The sequence below is a fragment of the Sphaeramia orbicularis genome, chromosome 6 (assembly GCF_902148855.1).
Source record: "Sphaeramia orbicularis chromosome 6, fSphaOr1.1, whole genome shotgun sequence".
In the NCBI taxonomy this organism is placed as follows: Eukaryota; Metazoa; Chordata; class Actinopteri; order Kurtiformes; family Apogonidae; genus Sphaeramia; species Sphaeramia orbicularis.
In genome coordinates, this window is record NC_043962.1 from 8,598,064 (window position 1) to 8,615,746 (window position 17,683).

At 38.5% G+C, this 17,683-nt stretch overlaps 2 protein-coding genes across 7 annotated transcripts; one reads left to right on the plus strand and one right to left on the minus strand.

The window, feature by feature from the left end:
• Positions 1-47: 47 nt before the first annotated feature.
• Positions 48-4,282, minus strand: pdf (peptide deformylase, mitochondrial). Its single transcript, XM_030136578.1, has 4 exons — positions 3,885-4,282; positions 2,215-2,869; positions 1,919-2,083; positions 48-187 (listed from the first exon to the last, which is right to left on the minus strand). The coding sequence occupies exons 2-3, from the start codon at positions 2,825-2,827 to the stop codon at positions 1,926-1,928; spliced, it is 771 nt and encodes a 256-aa protein (XP_029992438.1). The 5' UTR covers positions 2,828-2,869; positions 3,885-4,282; the 3' UTR covers positions 48-187; positions 1,919-1,925.
• On the plus strand, positions 107-13,009 carry LOC115420940 (uncharacterized). 6 transcript variants are annotated; one of them, XM_030136569.1, is made up of 8 exons: positions 107-247; positions 349-508; positions 6,626-6,849; positions 7,462-7,563; positions 7,744-7,845; positions 9,428-9,541; positions 10,414-10,522; positions 10,655-13,009. In XM_030136569.1, exons 3-8 carry the CDS (start codon positions 6,760-6,762, stop codon positions 12,469-12,471), a joined length of 2,334 nt encoding a protein of 777 aa, XP_029992429.1. In that variant the 5' UTR covers positions 107-247; positions 349-508; positions 6,626-6,759; the 3' UTR covers positions 12,472-13,009. The 6 variants fall into 6 exon arrangements, with proteins under 6 accessions (XP_029992429.1, XP_029992430.1, XP_029992431.1 ...); XM_030136571.1 differs by lacking the exons at positions 107-247; positions 349-508 and adding an exon at positions 4,669-5,066 and having other exon boundaries at positions 10,655-11,359; positions 11,771-13,009; XM_030136573.1 differs by lacking the exons at positions 107-247; positions 349-508 and adding an exon at positions 4,669-5,066 and having other exon boundaries at positions 10,655-11,019; positions 11,431-13,009.
• Positions 13,010-17,683: the final 4,674 nt, after the last annotated feature.

A 17,683-nucleotide genomic window follows, 5' to 3' on the forward strand; every position in this document is an offset into this window, starting at 1 on the left:
AGACTTTACTGGATTCATAATTAGGTTCAGTTTTGGCTCATTTATCATCAGTTCTACTAAAATGTTCATTTATTTCTGTATTTTCCTGGTTTTAGTTCGGTAGTGTCTCCAAACCACGGAACAAAGACCAGCTGTTCAAGGTTTAGAAAATGAACTCCACATCATTCAAATGGAAACAGTCGCTTCAGTTAAGGAGAATTTGATGAAAATGTCAGAAAATGGTGAAAAAAGTGTTCTTAAAGTCAAGGTAACAATCTCAAAAAATGGAACCGTTTCACTTTTGTATCTTAAAAATACATAATAGAATGTAAACGGAACCTTTTGTATTCAGTCTATTCCGTTTTCTAGGTCTCATCCTCGGCGGCATCCCCATCCCTGGCATCGTCCTCTGTGTCGTTCCCGTCCTCGGCGTCATCCTAGGCATCATCCCCATCTTCAGCGTCATCCTAGGCATCATTCCTGTCCTCAGCGCCGTCCTAAGCATCGCTGCCATCCTTGGCATCCTCAGGTCTGAACCATCACCGATACAGGTTCACACTTTTTCATCCATTAAAACACGGAGAAATGTGATTGAAGGACAAATAAATGTCAGTTTAAACGAAACCTTAAACCAGTTCAGGTTCAACATTCAGACCGATATGATCTAAAGTATAAAAAAACAACAACAAAAAAAAAACACAACAATAAATAATGACAAATAAAAAGTTTTCTGTTTTACAGTGAAAAAAGTAAAATTACATCATGAAAATGTTTCCATCTATAATCTATCCTTTAAAAAAAGGTAAAACATGAGCCTGAAATTCTTAATAAAAATAAGTGTAATTTTACCAATAGGCCTCAGTTTATCATTTCCACATGTACATTATAACTAACAGATCAGAGTGGATGTACAAATACACTGAACATTTAATAACAGACAGAATATTGGTACAAATACACTGATTTATATTAAGACATTTCAGGTTCATATTTGTTCAGATTATTCACATTGTTTTGTGACAGGATAGTTCTATAAACCTATTTAAAACTAACAATTCATCACATGGACTGGATCAGACCCTTTGGCGGCTGGTTTTGGCTCACAGGCTGTATGTTGGACTCCATTGCCTGAAATGGTTGGATGGTTTCTTTCAGACATGTATAAAACCACAGATGCTGCTTTGGTGAATATTTACCAAACAGCTCTGGTTCTCGTTCATATCAAACCAAAGCCTCGTTACAACAAAATGAAGTTTTATTCAATAAACAGAAGCTCCTAAAGCTGTCAATCAAACACATCTGTCATACTTTTAGACCTTCAGTCTCATCAACAAAACACCCACCACATGTTCCAAATGAAGGAAATCGTGAAGTTGACGTCTCATCCATCACACAGTGTTTATGAAGGAAATATGGATCTGGTTCTGCCTCCACTGTACAATTATGACATCTATTGCATTTCAATGATGTAAAAGGCGCATGAAATGATAAAATTACATTCACAAAAATGAACAAAATTATCAAAAAGTAAGAAAATTTTGCTAAAAATGAACAGAATTCTCATACATTTTAAGAAAATTTTGTTTTTCGTTTTTTGGCTCATTTATCATAAATTTAAAGAAAAGCAAGCAAAATATGGATCTGGTTCCGCCTCCTCCAGAATAGAATTATGACGTCTGTCACATTTAAGTCTGATGAAATGCGAATCAGACTGAAGTATTAAAAATGTCAAATATGGACCAGATTCAGGACCAGATGTGATAGAGTCCTGGTTCTGTTCAGACCATCAAAAATAAATCACATATGAGTCAAATATCTGTAAAAGCTGGAACTTGGGTCAGTTTTACACCTTCTGTGTAAACGTAGTCTTGGATCCACTGATGTTCTACTGATCCATGGGTCGACAGGTTCTGTCTGTGCTGAGGATCTGCTTGGCTTTTTGGTTTTTACTCATTCTGTTTCTGCCAGTTGATGTTGATGAAGGTCTTTGAGTCCATTCGGTCGATGTAAAGAACCCCGTCCAAGTGGTCCATCTCATGCTGGACGATCCGAGCCGGCCAACCACTGGCCTTCCACGAAACCGCCTCGCCGTTCTGGTTCAGACCTGGAGGACAAACAAAGATGGATGAGGATCAAACCCTGGTGCATTTAGGATCAAACCCTGGTGCATTTAGCATCAAAGGACCAAACCCCGGTGCATTTAGCATCAAACCCCGGTGCATCTGGGATCTGTACCTGAAACCTCCACTGACAGGTATCTGGGCACAGCAGCAGAGAAGCCAGAGATGCTTTCACAGGCCTCCTGAAACAGCAGCGTCCGTCCATCCAACACCCTCAGCTGGGGATTGATGAAGACCCTGAGGGGCTGGACGGATAGACCGCGGGCCTCCCTCCACGCCGGGGGACTCTCCTGCAGCATCTTCTCCGGATACTCCAGGACCAGGATCCTCAGCGGGACGCCGACCTGAGGCGCGCTCAGTCCTACACATTCCAGCTTCCGCATAACTTTGACCATGGTGTCGATGACTTTCTGGACCTCAGGACCCTTAATGGCCGCGGGGTCGACGGCGGCGGCATGTGAACGCAGCACCGGGTCGCCAACCTGGCACACGTGACAGTATGGAGGGGTGGGCGGAGCTATGATCTTGCGTTTCACGTACTGAAGATAAGAGCGCATCTTGACGCTGCTGCAGTAAAAGCGCTCACAGGGTCCAGGGGGAGGGGGGGTGGGGTCACGGAGGGTGGAGGGGCCAGAGGTCAAAGCAAATGCCCCAAAACCGGAAGGACGGGGACAGAGTCTGACAGCCAGTCTGAGGTGACGCATGGACACACACGATGCCCTGTTCATGATGATGCTGTATCAGGATGGGGTTGGGGGGGGGGCTCAGAGCTGTAAGGACAACAAACACAACACTGTAAGTCTCTTGATAGAAACCAAGCACCTTATGCAGAATCAAACTGAACTAAAGGACCAAACACGACAGACTTTCATCACTTGTTCTACGACTGTCAAAGTCAACTCAGTTATTTAAAGAAAATGAGTATAATTACAGTTAAGATGAAAATGACAAGATGAAGAGAATGTTTGTGTTCAAACTCAATGTAAGAATCAGAACTGATGTTAAATTAAACAGCTGAACATTTCACAAAAAGACATAGAAAAATGTTCTAATGGAAAAATGATGAAATGCCATTTTGTTAAAATATTTTTGACAAGTAAATATTTAACGAGTTTAGTCCGTTTTAATTATTCTACAGAATTTTCCAAATACAATTGTACTTTAGCAGTGAAACAACACTTCAATGGACGTATGTATATACAAGACTTACACCTGTTAAGTTTTTTAAAAATATACATTTACATTTAAATAAATACAATTATCATTTTCCTAGTGCTGTCTCATCTGGGAAGTAAATTGTACTTTTCACTACTCAGTTGTATCTGATTTTATAATAACCACTGTAAATAGATAAACACATACCAATTTACATAACTAAACAAGGTGGAATTACAACAGAACTGTTAGGTTAAACTGGACTGGGTTCAGAGTAAAACTAGAAGCACTCGGAGAGCGCTGACCTCCGCCAAGGCTGATCAGTGCCCCCCCCCCCCCTGATCACCACCAAAATTTAATCATTTCTTCCTTATCCCATTTCCAACAAACCCTGAAAATTTCATCCAAATCTGTCCATAACTTTTTGAGTTATGTTGCACACTAATGGACAGACAAACAAACAAAGACAAACAAACCCTGGCAAAAACATAACCTCCTTGGCGGAGGTAACAAACTTTTGGAGTTAATGCGGCTGTTTCTGGTGTCACCACTAAGAGGCGCCCGAGCTGTAACAAACCAGCACTAACAAGCTTGTCAAACAAACGTGAGAAAAGGGAAAAACATACACACCTCTGTTTATTTCACTGACACAGAAATGTCTTTTCTTTAACGTCGGCTGCGGCTAACACGCAAAAAATCTGCCAAATATGTGTACACTTTGCAGTAAACCCCGCCAACGGCCTACGCACGTTCAACAAATGACGCGCTCCCCGCATCCAGTGACCACAAGCTACAAAGCTAAAACGTTAGCATCTTGGAACATTTATATTACAATATAGAAGAAGCACCGTTAAATGTAGTTCAGTTTAGGTATTTAGACGCCTTACTTATCTCCGATACATTACACAAAGCTTTATTCTGCCATGATGAGTGAAAAGAGCTTAATTAAATCTAAAAGGTAAAGACAGATGACAGAAAGGTGTCTTCTGACAAGAAAACTACTTCCGGGTGAGAAGGTCACACTGGTTCCACAATAAAAGCCCACATGTGTTGGTCGTATGGTTAATTTACGATAATGGTCCTTATCAAATCTTATTTTTGACATTGACCAATGAACCAAAGCTCTTCCATTTACAAAGATAGTAAAAATGAACTATTCTCAATTATATAAAACGACAAACTCTGTCTCCAAAGTGCGCGAGGTGAAGATTAAGAAAGTGATTAAAGTAGATTGAAATTGTCTAAATAAAATAATATTACACCAATGTCACGTTTTAGTGAGTACCTAAAATAGTTTTTATCATAATTATCTTTTGCTTCATTTTTCCTCTTTTTTTTTTTTTTTTTTTTTTAGCATCCTTCGAACGGTTATTTCCTTACGGGGCGGGGCGGCGGAAAGACCACGTGACGCTGAATCAGGAAGTGTTTTCGGACCCGTTCGTGGTTTTCTTGAGTTCTAAAAAAGTTATTTAAAGTTTATAAATGCGTAAAGTTAATCAACAGAGTCTCCCTATGCTGTATTTGGTTGCTTAAGCACGTTGCCTCAGTTGTATCCGCTGAAGGTTGTGTGTACCGGGGAGGCTGGACATCCACCCGGGCCAGGACGTGTCGGTACATGTCCAGGCGGGTCCATGTCGCGTCCCCTGCCCGTTAAAATCTGCGGGGGTACGTAAGGGGCATCGGGGCTGGTGCGGGGCCGGTGTTTGGTGTGTGTTCGTCTGATGGAGCTCGGAGACCTGCGGAGCTTCCCCCGGCTGCCGCTGTGGATCATAGAGTACGTGTGGGCGCACAGGATGATGGACGTTCAACAAGGTGGGGTTTGACAGTTAGTTTGATGCTTTCACGTACTATCGGGAAGATGAACTTTTCCATTTATGAATTCGAAATTACAAGTGCGTTTGTTCAACAAATTGAAATGAAAAATGGCTGACGATATATTGTGACCTGCTACTTGTTGGGTAAAACCGTTTTTGAGGTTTTAATTCATCTGAATTGATTGTTGTTTGCAAATTGTGTATGCTATAAATGTGCAAAAATGATCAGCTAGCAGCAGAACGAAAATTCGACTTGAGGGGGCATTCAAGTGCAATTTTCGAGTTTGTAATTGGTATTACCCATAATTCCCGTAGCACGTAAAGGCAGCATCCAATTCAGTCTTGATTTTTAAACGTTTACAACTGCAACAAACCACTATTTTAATTCTCATCTATTCCACTAATATATTTTTATCCTTAGATTAGATTAGATTGTTAGATTAGATTGTTAGATTAGAGTAGACTAAATTAGATTATGCTAGATTAGATTACATTAGATGATTAGATTATATGAGACTTTATTGATCCCCAAGGGGAAATTCACTGGTCAAGGCAGAAACAGAATAAAGTGCAAGAAAAAATGTGCAATGTAAAGATAGAACAAAAGACAAACCGTATAAAATAGTAATAACTTATTACTTGATGATAATATGCAACTACGATAAAGGAAAAAATGTAAGATTTTTAATTGAGTGGGCTCCTTCCAAAACAAAATTACATTGTGTAATTGAGGAAAAAGCTTCACTTTCATGTATGTAGGTTTACTGTTAAACAAACTACAAATACAAATAGAGTATCATGTATTGAAAATGGCAAAAAAAAAAAAAAAAAAAAATCCACTGTGACACATTTTGGTTGATGGATGTACTGTGAAAAAATGATCATACTTTGTGTAACCTGTACATTTTTGCAGATGGACAATGATGGAATAGATTTATGATGACAACAATGTTAAAAAGTAATGGTTCATTCAGTATTCAGAATAGAAACAGCCTTTATTACCCTTGTGTGTTCAGTGAAATTAGGAATGGTACTCCAGTCAGTGAAACGATATTAATGAAAAAAAATATGTGAGAAAATAAGAACTGAGCAAATAGAAATAACGAAAACTTAAAAGTAAAATAATAGAATATAAAATTTGACAGAGTAAAATAGGAATAGAACTAAAAGTAGAATAGGATAAAAAATAGACATAAAAAATGATTAGACACAATATTAACAGTATTAACAGTGTATATTATCAGTATGTTTATCAATAAAACAATTCTATATATAAACACTCCATTTATGTTTGAATGAGTATTGAATAAATATTGCATTGTTATTGCAAGAACAGAGGTTTATGCACAAATTTATTGCACATGATTCACATTATACAGGATTATTGCACATTATTGTCAGTGACTGAACAGAAACAAACACCAGAGATATGACTTTTGACAAAACCACAGTGACCCATAGACGGAGGCTAAAGGGCCATATTTGGCCTCGGAGCCATGGGTCGTTCCCCTCTGTTCTAGTGTAATACCCTCTTATGTGTTGCGGTCTCTGTCCCAGTGGTGGACCCGTCCAGTTGGCCTGATGTGGACTCTCAGCCCCTGGACCTCAACGCCCCCTGGAGGGTTCGCGTGGCATCTGCACGAGCGTTTTGGATCCTGAAGAACAGGGCGACACGGCGGTACGAGGACGTGATGGTTTTCATGGACGAGACACACAGACTCCTGCCTCGACTGGTCACGCCCATCAAACACATGAAGATCATGTTTGGACTCAAGACTCTGGTACGGAACCAAAACCTAGTCCCACATAGACTCAGAACCACAATACTTTATTCATCCCAGGAGAAATTAGTGTGTGTTACAGTTGCTCCATTCAAGTAAAATTAAAGTAGCAGGAAAAATTTTGATAATAAAAGTAATAATTAATAATAATAGTAATAATAGATTAGATTTATTTTGTATCTATATATGTATATTACAATGGATCCATTATTCATTTACTCTCACATTCACACACTGGTGGTGACACAAACAGAATAACCTGTAAATAATGACAAATACAAATTTTTCTCTTTGTTTTAGTGTAAAAAAAATAGCATTAAATAAGGAAAGTATTTACATTTCTAAACTACCCAAACAAAACGACTTTCACGACTTTCTCCAGATTGTTTCTTGTTTTCCTGTATTTAATCTAATATCAGTTACTTTTACAGGTTTATTAAACACTACTGACTCCTTTTACATCCTCTGATATAAAATCATCATATATTCATATTCTTTAAACCTCTTCAGTTCTGTTAAAATCCATCAAGTGTTCAGTCAGTTTCAGTATCTGTTGTCATCTTGTTACTGTGTTGTGCATTTGTGTTAAATATTCTTTTTTTTCTCTTCCAGGTCGTCATGTGGATGCTCAGAGAAGGCAGAGGGTTAACAGATGTCATTCATAAAATCCTTCAGTTCTTTCCAAATAAACTTCCCCAGTATGAGGGTCATTGTGTGAGTAAAGGTTTAAAACTCCAGCTGATGAAACACAAACAGACTACATGAGTTTATCAGATTCATTTTATACATGCAAGTTTGTCACATGTGCATTTCTGTTGTATTTCAAACAGCTCAGATACATATGAGAATGATTTTCAAAATCACTTTCTTTGTTTTTTTTTTTTTCTCTCACAGAGCAAACGTGAAATGTTTCTTATGAGGAAGAACCAGCTGGACTTCAAGGCTTTGGCTCAAACACTCACCATCGACAAACAAAAGCTTCAAGAGTATATGAAGGTTGGTCAAATTTAAGCCACAGTGTCTTTATAACAGATAATATGAGATGAACATAAGGGTTAATATGAGTCTAAGGGTCCTTTAAGGGTCCAACAGAATCAAACTGTTACCATGAAAACACTGGAAAAGTAATGAAACTCTGGGTTTTATTATAAACAGACAAACACTTAAATGAAAAATTAATGAAAATACTTTTAAAATGTCATTTTACTCAAGTTTTTTTTCCATAAAACAATTCATTTATAATCATTTATATTTTATTTTCATAATTATATTTAACATTTTACACATGTTCTTTAAATTGCTTTCCACCCCGTTACTTTGGTGGAACCACCCCTTTAATAATCTAGTTGATGACATCACTGATGACATCATCATTTTGGTTATCTTCATTGGAGGCAGAAACATAGTCTCTGAGAGCATTTAATATTTACATTTACATTTTAACATTTTCATCATTTTGTGTTTGTACTTCGATGTGGTCTTAGCATGTCCACCCTGTTACCACAAAATATGGTTTAATATAAAACTTTTTGTAAATTCTAAATATATTTGTTGAGCATTCCACAGTCTTGTTCAAATATGACCTACTGTACCAACTCAAGGTCTAACATGGGGTCATTAAATGTTGACTTTAGCCCAAACTGTCCATCCTGTCACTGACATTTACATGTTTGTCAGTAACAGGGTGGACATATTTGTTTCATATGTTGTCGTCTGCTTGTATTAAACGTATTAAAATTGTGAGATCTTGACCAACATTCATTTCTAGCAGCCTACAGTCGACTGAACACACTGAACAGGAAGTTAAGTGAAAAATCTCAAGGCTGTTTTTTTTTTAAATTTTGAGTCTGAAAGGCACTGCATAGTGATACTGATCGTGTGTTCGTTATCACAATAAGGTGTGGAAAACCAACTTGGTTCAGTTATCATATATATAAAATTTACTTGAAACTATTGCTTGATGCGTAGTTTTCTATGCCTATTTATTTTATCTTTGTATATACAGTGTTTGTTTTTTTTGTTCATGATGCCCTCTGTGCCATTTCATTGAATTGTCATTTTGATGTAAATATTTTATACATATAAAATAAAAAATGTATCTGTAAAACTGTTGCATCATGCTGTTTCCAGTCAAGACTATTATTTTATTATATAATGTCAAAAAGACAGAAGATGTACTTTCCTGGGTCTCAGGAGGATATACCGGTAGATTGATATAAACATATATACAGGTAGTATTAATAGAGATTGATATAGTTTGTGTTGTAATGACTCCATTTAAACATGCTATGGAAATGATATGAATGTACGTATTTGTTTGTTGTGTTGTCCATGTTTGAATAAAGGTTTCATTCATTCAGAATAATTAGATTCTTCAGCCCTATAGACTCTCCATGGTCGTTTGGGTGTGAAGTGTTTTGTGTCCAGCAGGGAGCGCTGCAGACATGCCTTTAAGTCCATTTATACTGTTGGTTCGGATCTAATCTATGTGGAAGCATGTGAATGTGTGGGTGTTTTATAGAAGAGTTGAGTGTAATGTAATGGTTTCCAGTGAATGTGTGTAAATGTTTTGATTCAGAGTCAGATGGAGGAAGAGTACGGTGAACCTTACGCTCAGAAGGTGGAGGACAGGCTGGTGGAATATCTGCATGAGCTGGACAAGGCCTTACCCACAGATACATACATCGATAAGGTGTGTACGGTGTTGAATTAAATTTGTCTTCTGTTTTCAGCAGTTTCCTTTTTTTCCAGTTATATAGTCACTGATATTATAGACAGTGGAACCCATTGCAGAACCAGTTCAATTCACTCCATGATGATTTGTTTTAAAGAATATATTTATTACATTTTCATTTTTTAAAACAAAACAAAAATAAAACAGCTCAGCACCACAGTCAAAACAAAAATACAGATTTACAGTCAGCATAGAGACAGATTCCCGTCACATTCATACTGTATCTGTATAATATAATCAGAGTCCGTTTAAGAACAGATGAAAGCCAGAGACAGAACTGAGGATACATTTCCCTCAGTATAGTCCAAGAAGGGTTTCCAAATGTGGTTGAATATGTCGATCTTAGAATGTGCCAACCGTGTCAAAAAGTCATGTGGAATGTGCTCCAGTATGAGCCTCTCAATGATTAATTTAAGTGTAATTAATCTGTTCCAGCTCCAAAAAACACCTAAAAATCACCCCAAATCACAATCACGATGAGTCTCCCAGTCCAAGCCTACATCAGCTGAACTCAGATCAGTCTGAGTTGTAACCATAAGCTTCATCAGAAAGGACAGTTTTCCTCCTTCCATCATCATTAATCTGGATGGTTTAACCTCAGTCCACTTCACCAACACTTGTTTTAATATCCTGGTACAGATCACCTCTTCTCCTCCATCATCTGAATGCTCCTCCTGTCCATTTCCACCCACATATACAGATTGTATTAAAGTGATTTAGTGTTACTGTCATGCATTTAACTCATAATTACAATAAAGAGAATCTATAGACTTTTAACTGTCATCATAGGAAGTTTTCATTGACTCATTATTTTTACATGTGTTAATAAGATACTGAAGAAAGACCATCCTGTTAATGAAGAGGAGAAGCTGCTTTTAGATGTGATTGGATCCGACTCCACCACCATTGGAACCACGTTGAAGAGACTCCTGCACTGTGGTAAGAACCCACCTCTGACCAATAACTGCCTTGAACGCATTAAATCGAACCGGGATTGTACAATATGTGTTTTCTGTTTAATTCTTTCTTTGTAAATATTTTCCTCTCATCATTCTGTGTTTTTTTTTTCAGATGCTGCTTCATGTTGTTCCCACAAACCAGCGAACGAGGCAGAATCAGACCTTTCTAAACTCACAGATTCTCTTCAACCGGTGGAAAATAAACTCCACCTTGGATCACAGCCTCAGGTCATTAGAGAAGAACAAGCTCAGCTTTTACCCAAAGAGACGCATCTGATTTCAGAGTCCAGGAGAAACGTACAAACGCAGGAGGTTCTGGAGACGGAGAAGGATGGAGGACGTCCACCAACACTGGGCAATGAACATGATGAAGAAGAAGGACATGAGTCAGACAGAGGTGAAGACCTGGGAGGAACCAGCCCTGGACCGGTGGACTCTCCTCAGTTCTGTTCCAAACACCAGCGATGGGTGAAGAACATCCTGCGACAGTGTCCTGATGAATGTTCAGAGGAGCTCTTGGTCCAATCCGTCGTGTCCACGTCTCCTCCTCTGTTCCAGTCATCAAACTCCACGTCATCTTCTGAGGATCTGACGCCGTCTGACCTCCCGTTCTCATCCCATCAACAGCATCGATCTCCGCAGACATCCAATAACCCTCCGACAAACGCCCAAGATAAACCGGACTGTGAACCGGCTCAGTCCTCTTCATCTGGACACCTTCCTCTTCCTCCTCTGTGGTCACCGGTCGTCCGACTGATTGACATCACCTCCGTCAGAAGGCTCCACCCCCTTTTAAACCCCAATCCAGCAAGTCCAGATGGAACTTCTCCTGCCGGTCTGAAGGCGATAACCTCCCCACGCCGCCAATCAAAGCGATGGGCGAGGAACATCCTGCGACAGTGTCCTGATGAATGTTCAGAGGACCTCTTGGTCCAGTCCGTCGTGTCCACATCTCCTCTTCTGTTCCAGTCGTCAAACTCCATGTCATCTTCTGAGGATCTGACACCGTCCGACCTCCTATTCTCACCCCATCAACAGCAGCGATCTCCGCAGACATCCAATAATCCTCCGACAAACGCCCAAGATAAACCAGACTGTGGACCGGCTCTGTCCTCTTCATCTGGACACCTTCTTCTTCCTCCTCTGTGGTCACCAGTAGTCCGACTGATTGACATCACCACCATCAGAAGGCTCCACCCCTTTTTAAACCCTAATCCAGCAAGTCCAGATGAAGCTTCTCCTGCCGGTCTGAAGGCGATAACCTCCCCACGCCGCCAATCAAATCCCATAATCTCAACCCAGACAGGCCCTGAACGTCAGAATCCGGCGTCTTCTTCCAGATGTCCTTCTACTAACCTGTCCAGAAGGTCCAGACTGATGTCCAACACAAACCAGTCCCAAAGACCAAGACCTTCAGCTGAGACCTTAGGAAACGTTCACACAAGTGCTTTGACGACTTCTGAACCTTTGGATGGTCTCTTTATGGAGTCTCCTACCTCTGTGGAACCTCATTCAATGTCTTTACTAACCGTCCTCCCCATGTCCAGGTCTGGTCTGGTCTTCAGGTCTGGACCCAGTGGCGTCTGCAGAGTTCAGACCAGGTTATCGCTGAAGAGTCAGAACTATCTGGTCCACTCCAAACTCCTACAACCACAGGTGATTCTTACCAGACTGAGCGTAGACCAGTGTCTACAAAGGACTGGGGGGAGAACCTGGACCAGACCTGAGGAGACTGTGGAAGGTGATGATCATGATGATGGTGATGATGGTGATGATGGTGACACGTTGTCGTCTCATCTGTTTGACGTCAACATCCTTTACTCCAGTGATTCTTCAGGAAGCGACAGTGAAGACTCAGAGGATTCAGATCCCAACTACAAACCTAACATTAAAAGGTCAAAATGCGTGTTCCACATCGACACCTGGTAGAGGGAGGAGCACGGCTGGACTGTTGGATCACTGAAGGATCAGAATAAATGTTAAATTATGATGATGATGCTAAACTTTATTTTGAACATAAGTCGTAGTAAAATGTAAAGGTGAACAAAAGGCAAAGAGACATTACAGACTTACATGGAACACTCCAGAATATTGAAGGGAATAAGTTAAACCAGAAATGGAATAAAGTCACCCTGTGTCCAACTATTTCATTGTGTCTCTTCAATAACACTTCATGTCCCAAAAGGACGTAGGAAGAAGACGAGTTTATATTGTTCAACAACATGTATTGTCAGGGTTCCCACAGGGTTTTAAAAAATCTTAAATTTACACATCTGCTTTTAATACCTTAAAAAAGTCTTTCAAAGGTATTAAGTTTGATCTGGTAGGTCTTCAGTTCTGCTGCCACAAACTTGTTGGCTGTGACATGTTTGAATTTGTCCAAACTGCAAAGACAGTGTTGTTAGTGGACTCAGTTCCACCCGTTCCAACCTGATCATTTATATTGAATTTAGGAACCAGTTATTGTTAACTTTGCAGCCCCCGGTGAGAAATGAAGGAACAGTGGAAATCAAGATGTCGTTGTCTTTGTCATCATCTTTGTCTTCGTCTTTGTTGTCTTTGTCATCGTTTTCTTTGTCGTCATGGTCTTTGTTGTTGCTGTCTTTGTCGTCTTCATTGTCTTTGTTGTCTTAATCATCTTTGTCATCTTCGTTGTCATTGTCATTATCATCGTTTTCGTCTTCTTTTTTAATTTTTTAAAACATCCTCTGACTAAACAACCGGTCGGATTCATTTCTAATTTTATCCGTATTTTCTTTGGGACAATGTTTAAAAAAGTTTATTCACAGTTTTGAGAAATTTAGATTTTTTAATTTCTGATTAATTGTTAAAATATTCTAAATGTTCCTTCCCTTCTAATGGTCCATATTTTGATGGTTTATAACATGCAAATGGTTACAGATATCAATATAGTTCCTACTGATCACTGATAGAAGTCATATATGGACTTTGATTGGATTAGTTGAGTTCTCCTCCAGTGAAAGTGCCACCCACTTCTATTGGGAGATTGATCTGCATCCAGACCATAGAGACAGAACCTGACAACTTCACAAATTCAACGGGAGATTGATTCTATTGAGCGTAGCTGAAACAGTTCTGTTCAATTGATATGACATAGAATGACATTCAGTGTTAATCAGAATACTTTATTAATCTAATACTTTGGTACAGTTGCTCCGTTCAAGAATAACAAAAAGTAGCAGGAAAAAAATTAATACAAAAAAACAATCACATACCATGATTGTGAAACAATTTGACTTTCATGAACGATGTTTTTTTCTGCTATTTCACTGTCACTAAATATCACACACTGAACCTTTAACTGAGCGTATTATTATTTTTATTTATTTTTTTATTTTATTTTTTTAATGATGCACTCGTGAATAAATGGGTGTGTTTTATTGTTTGATAACTCCTACATCATAGTCACTGTTTATTGATTGGAATGTGTTCAGGTGTGTGAGTAATCCGTCTGCTCTGGTGCAACAGTTAATTCAGTTTATTTTGAATCATCTTATGTCACCATCCATCTGCAAACCCAGGCACGACAGAACCTTCACTAAACAAATAAGGACAAGTCACATGTTGGTCCATGTGTAGAACTCGGTTATATCACGCCAACATGTTTATTACACAGGGATCCAAAAAGCCAACCTTTTTCAGATTAGTTCTTGCACTTTGCAGAATTATTCGAGGAAAAAAGGAGTGTCGAACATACAGCCCACAGGCCAAGACCAACCCATTAAAGGGTCCAGTCCAGCCCACGGGGTGTATTTATATAAATACATGTTCAAATTCCATGTGGCTGTTATTAAATGTTTAATGTATTTGTAGATCCACTGTGATCTGTGCGTTCTAATGTACATGTGTAAATGATAAACTGAGGCAGAATATTGGTAAAACTCATTTATTTTTCATTATAAATTTCAGGTTATTTATCGTCATTCAGTTTATTCACATTTTTTGTGGAAGGACAGATTGTAAATGTAATAATTTGAATGTAATTTAACTTTTTTTTTTACACTAAAACAAAGAAAACATTAGTTATTATTATTTATATATTGTTATATATTATTATTTACAGGTGATTCTGTTAATATTTGGTCTGGTCTGGTTCAGATCATATTGGACTAATGTGAAACCTCTGAATCGTCCACCTGGTTATGACCTGATGATGTTGGACATAGATGTCCCTGAATGCCCCTGGCTGCCCAGTGGGAGGAGCATCCTCTCATGTTTGATCAGTTTTTGTGCGGCTGTTAAATGAACCAATGAGATGGGTTGAGTTGTGTCTGATATCCAATGGTGTGACATTACATGAGGCGTCCTCATGAACGGACTGATACCCAGTTTATATGTCAACAGAAAATCCCAGGGGTCATCAGCGGCGTCAACAGGGTCCAGGCCCCGCCCCCAGGCCCTGAATGTGTGTGCTCAGTGTGATTGGTTGTGTGTTTTAGAGTCCAACCTCTTTTCAAAGGTAAAGTCAGGACACCGTTCATTGATTTTGGCCTGAACGTTGATCAGAACATGTTCCTTTAAAATGATCCTGGATCTTGACCTGAACATTGAACAAATGGATAATGTGTGTGGGTTGTTGGTTGTTATTGAAAAGTTGTTCATTATATGGACAAAAGTATGTGGACACGTTGAATTCAGGGGTTTCTTTTCTAACAGGGGTCTGGGATACAAAACAATAATGACTAATGTCAGAATATAGTTTTATATTGGGATAAGTATCATTGCATTGGTTAGTTTGGTTTAAATTGTTATATTTGTTTCCAAAATGCCTCAGAAATGGTTTTGACTTAATTTCTCTCAACACTGATTTTTTTTTTTAAATCTATGACTATGATTTTAAATGTTCTACCTCTAAATTTCTAAAATATTTTCATGCACTGACTATAAATAATAATTTTCTACCTCATCTAACCATCTACTTTCTTCACATCTCTCTGAGGAAGAAAAATGTCCCGTTAAACTTTAAGGAAATATTGATGTTTATAAACTATATGGACATAAATATTGGGACACATCATGTCTACAGCTGTAAGATGTCCCGTTCATGATCATTTAACATAGAAACATCAATATTAATATTCAATATGATATTTATCCCAATATAAAACTATATTCTGACATTAGTCATTATTGTTTTGTATCCTAGACCCCTGTTAGAAAAGAAACACCTGAATTCAACATGTCCACATACTTTTGAAAACATTGTGAATTAAGATAATAAACTGTTCATCAGTGTCTCTGCGTCACAGAACATCCCGAACCTGTATTTGGACCTTATTCCACCGTCTAATCACACATTTATTCACCCCCCCACCCCCCACAGCTGAGTCTGGGACCTGTCCTTTGTTTTATTGACATAATCTGAGATCCAGGTGTTTAATGTCTTTTTGTATTACAATGTGTCCTGTGTCCACATGGTCCATGGATGTTGGACAAACCAGTCCGACTCTTAAACTGGTTCAGTGCTGCTTCCTCTGGGTTGGCAGGGTTTGGGTTTCAGTTGTGTGGTGGTGGTGGGAGGGGGTGGGTCAGGGGGTGTACAGTTAGAAGTGGGGTAATGAATGCCAGACCCTTGGTTTTTTTTTTATTTTACCAAGAATCTTTTCTGTCGTCAGTAGAAAGAACAAGGGCAAACAACTGTAAGACTGAACTCATGTGTTTCTGCCCAAACTGAACCGAACCTTTACGTTTGTCCATGTTTTATTTTATACTCGCTCTGACTCTACGGATGCGCTGTATGTTGAATTAACATTTGTTTGTTCATAGATACCAGAGTCATGATGACAGTACTGATCAGAGTACAAAGGTCTGGGTTTAGTGGGTTTTTCATTATATAAGCCCTTATTGAAAAAGAAAGTCACATGACTCCAAAATCTGTCTTTATAACAGAGATAAATCTGTCATAAAAACAACGACAAAGACCAAACTTTATGTAACATCAACAGATGACTTTACAAAGTGATGCATGAACAGGATAAACAGCTCCTACTAGAGGAGGTGGATGGTTCATAAACCATGATGCCTCTGTGGAATCAGACCATAAATGGGTTTTTTTTGGACCTGGTCTCCACAGACGCAGAACTGGATCAAATGTACTATTATAGACCATGAATTTAAGAAAACATTGCCCTTTTACAACTGTGTCACAACACACCTGTTGCCTTCATGTTGTTTTAGGCTCCCCGACTTTTTTTTTTTTTTTTTTTTGACAATTTCAGTGCCTTCTGGGATCCACCCATAGAGGCCCCACCCCCTGCTAATCACCAAAAGCGTATAATCTGTGCAGAGCTGACCTAGTATCAAAATGTTTTTCATACAATTTGTTTTTAACTTTTTTTTTTATGTTTCATCAACACAAGTCATAAACAAAAATACCAAATACTCAATAATGTCATATTTTTAACCCTTTAAATGCTATTTTTGTAATGTAAACAAACCATATTTTTTGATGCAAAAAAACACCAAAACTTTTTTCCCCAGTATTTTACATAAAAATTGTATTAGTTTTTTTTTTTTTTATTTCTTCATCCTGTCATATGTCAATGATTGGCACCGACACTGGTTAATATGCCTTACTATTTTTTGTTCTAAGTCGAATGTTAAATGCTAAAATGTGTCAGCATGCATACTCACTTGGTAGAAGGGTGTTAGTGTAGGAATTTAACATTGTTTGCAATGTGATGATTTTAGTGGATGGGTCAGAATTTAAAAAAGTCATACAAAAATGAACAACTTTTGAATTCTGATCTAAAACAAATTGCATAAAATAATATGATCTTTGATAACATAAAGTGTAATGTGTGCATAATATGCTCACCTGTGTAGTGAAAGGTAAATATTGTGATGATGTAAAAGAGATTCAGAGGTTGAACCCCCCATGTCTGCTTCTGTTTTCCAGATTCCTTTGTGAATCGTTGAACCCTTGACTGATTTATAGACCCTCAGCGCCTCCTTCATGATGGAAAACCACACCATGACTTTGCACTTTACATGATGGAGTCGAACACACACCCCTATGACTGTTAAAGCACAATGTGTCTTTTTTTCAGGTCCAGTCTTTACAAAATACCAGTTGGATCTCAGACCTGTTTGTACTGGTTTACCAGTCAAATACATAAAA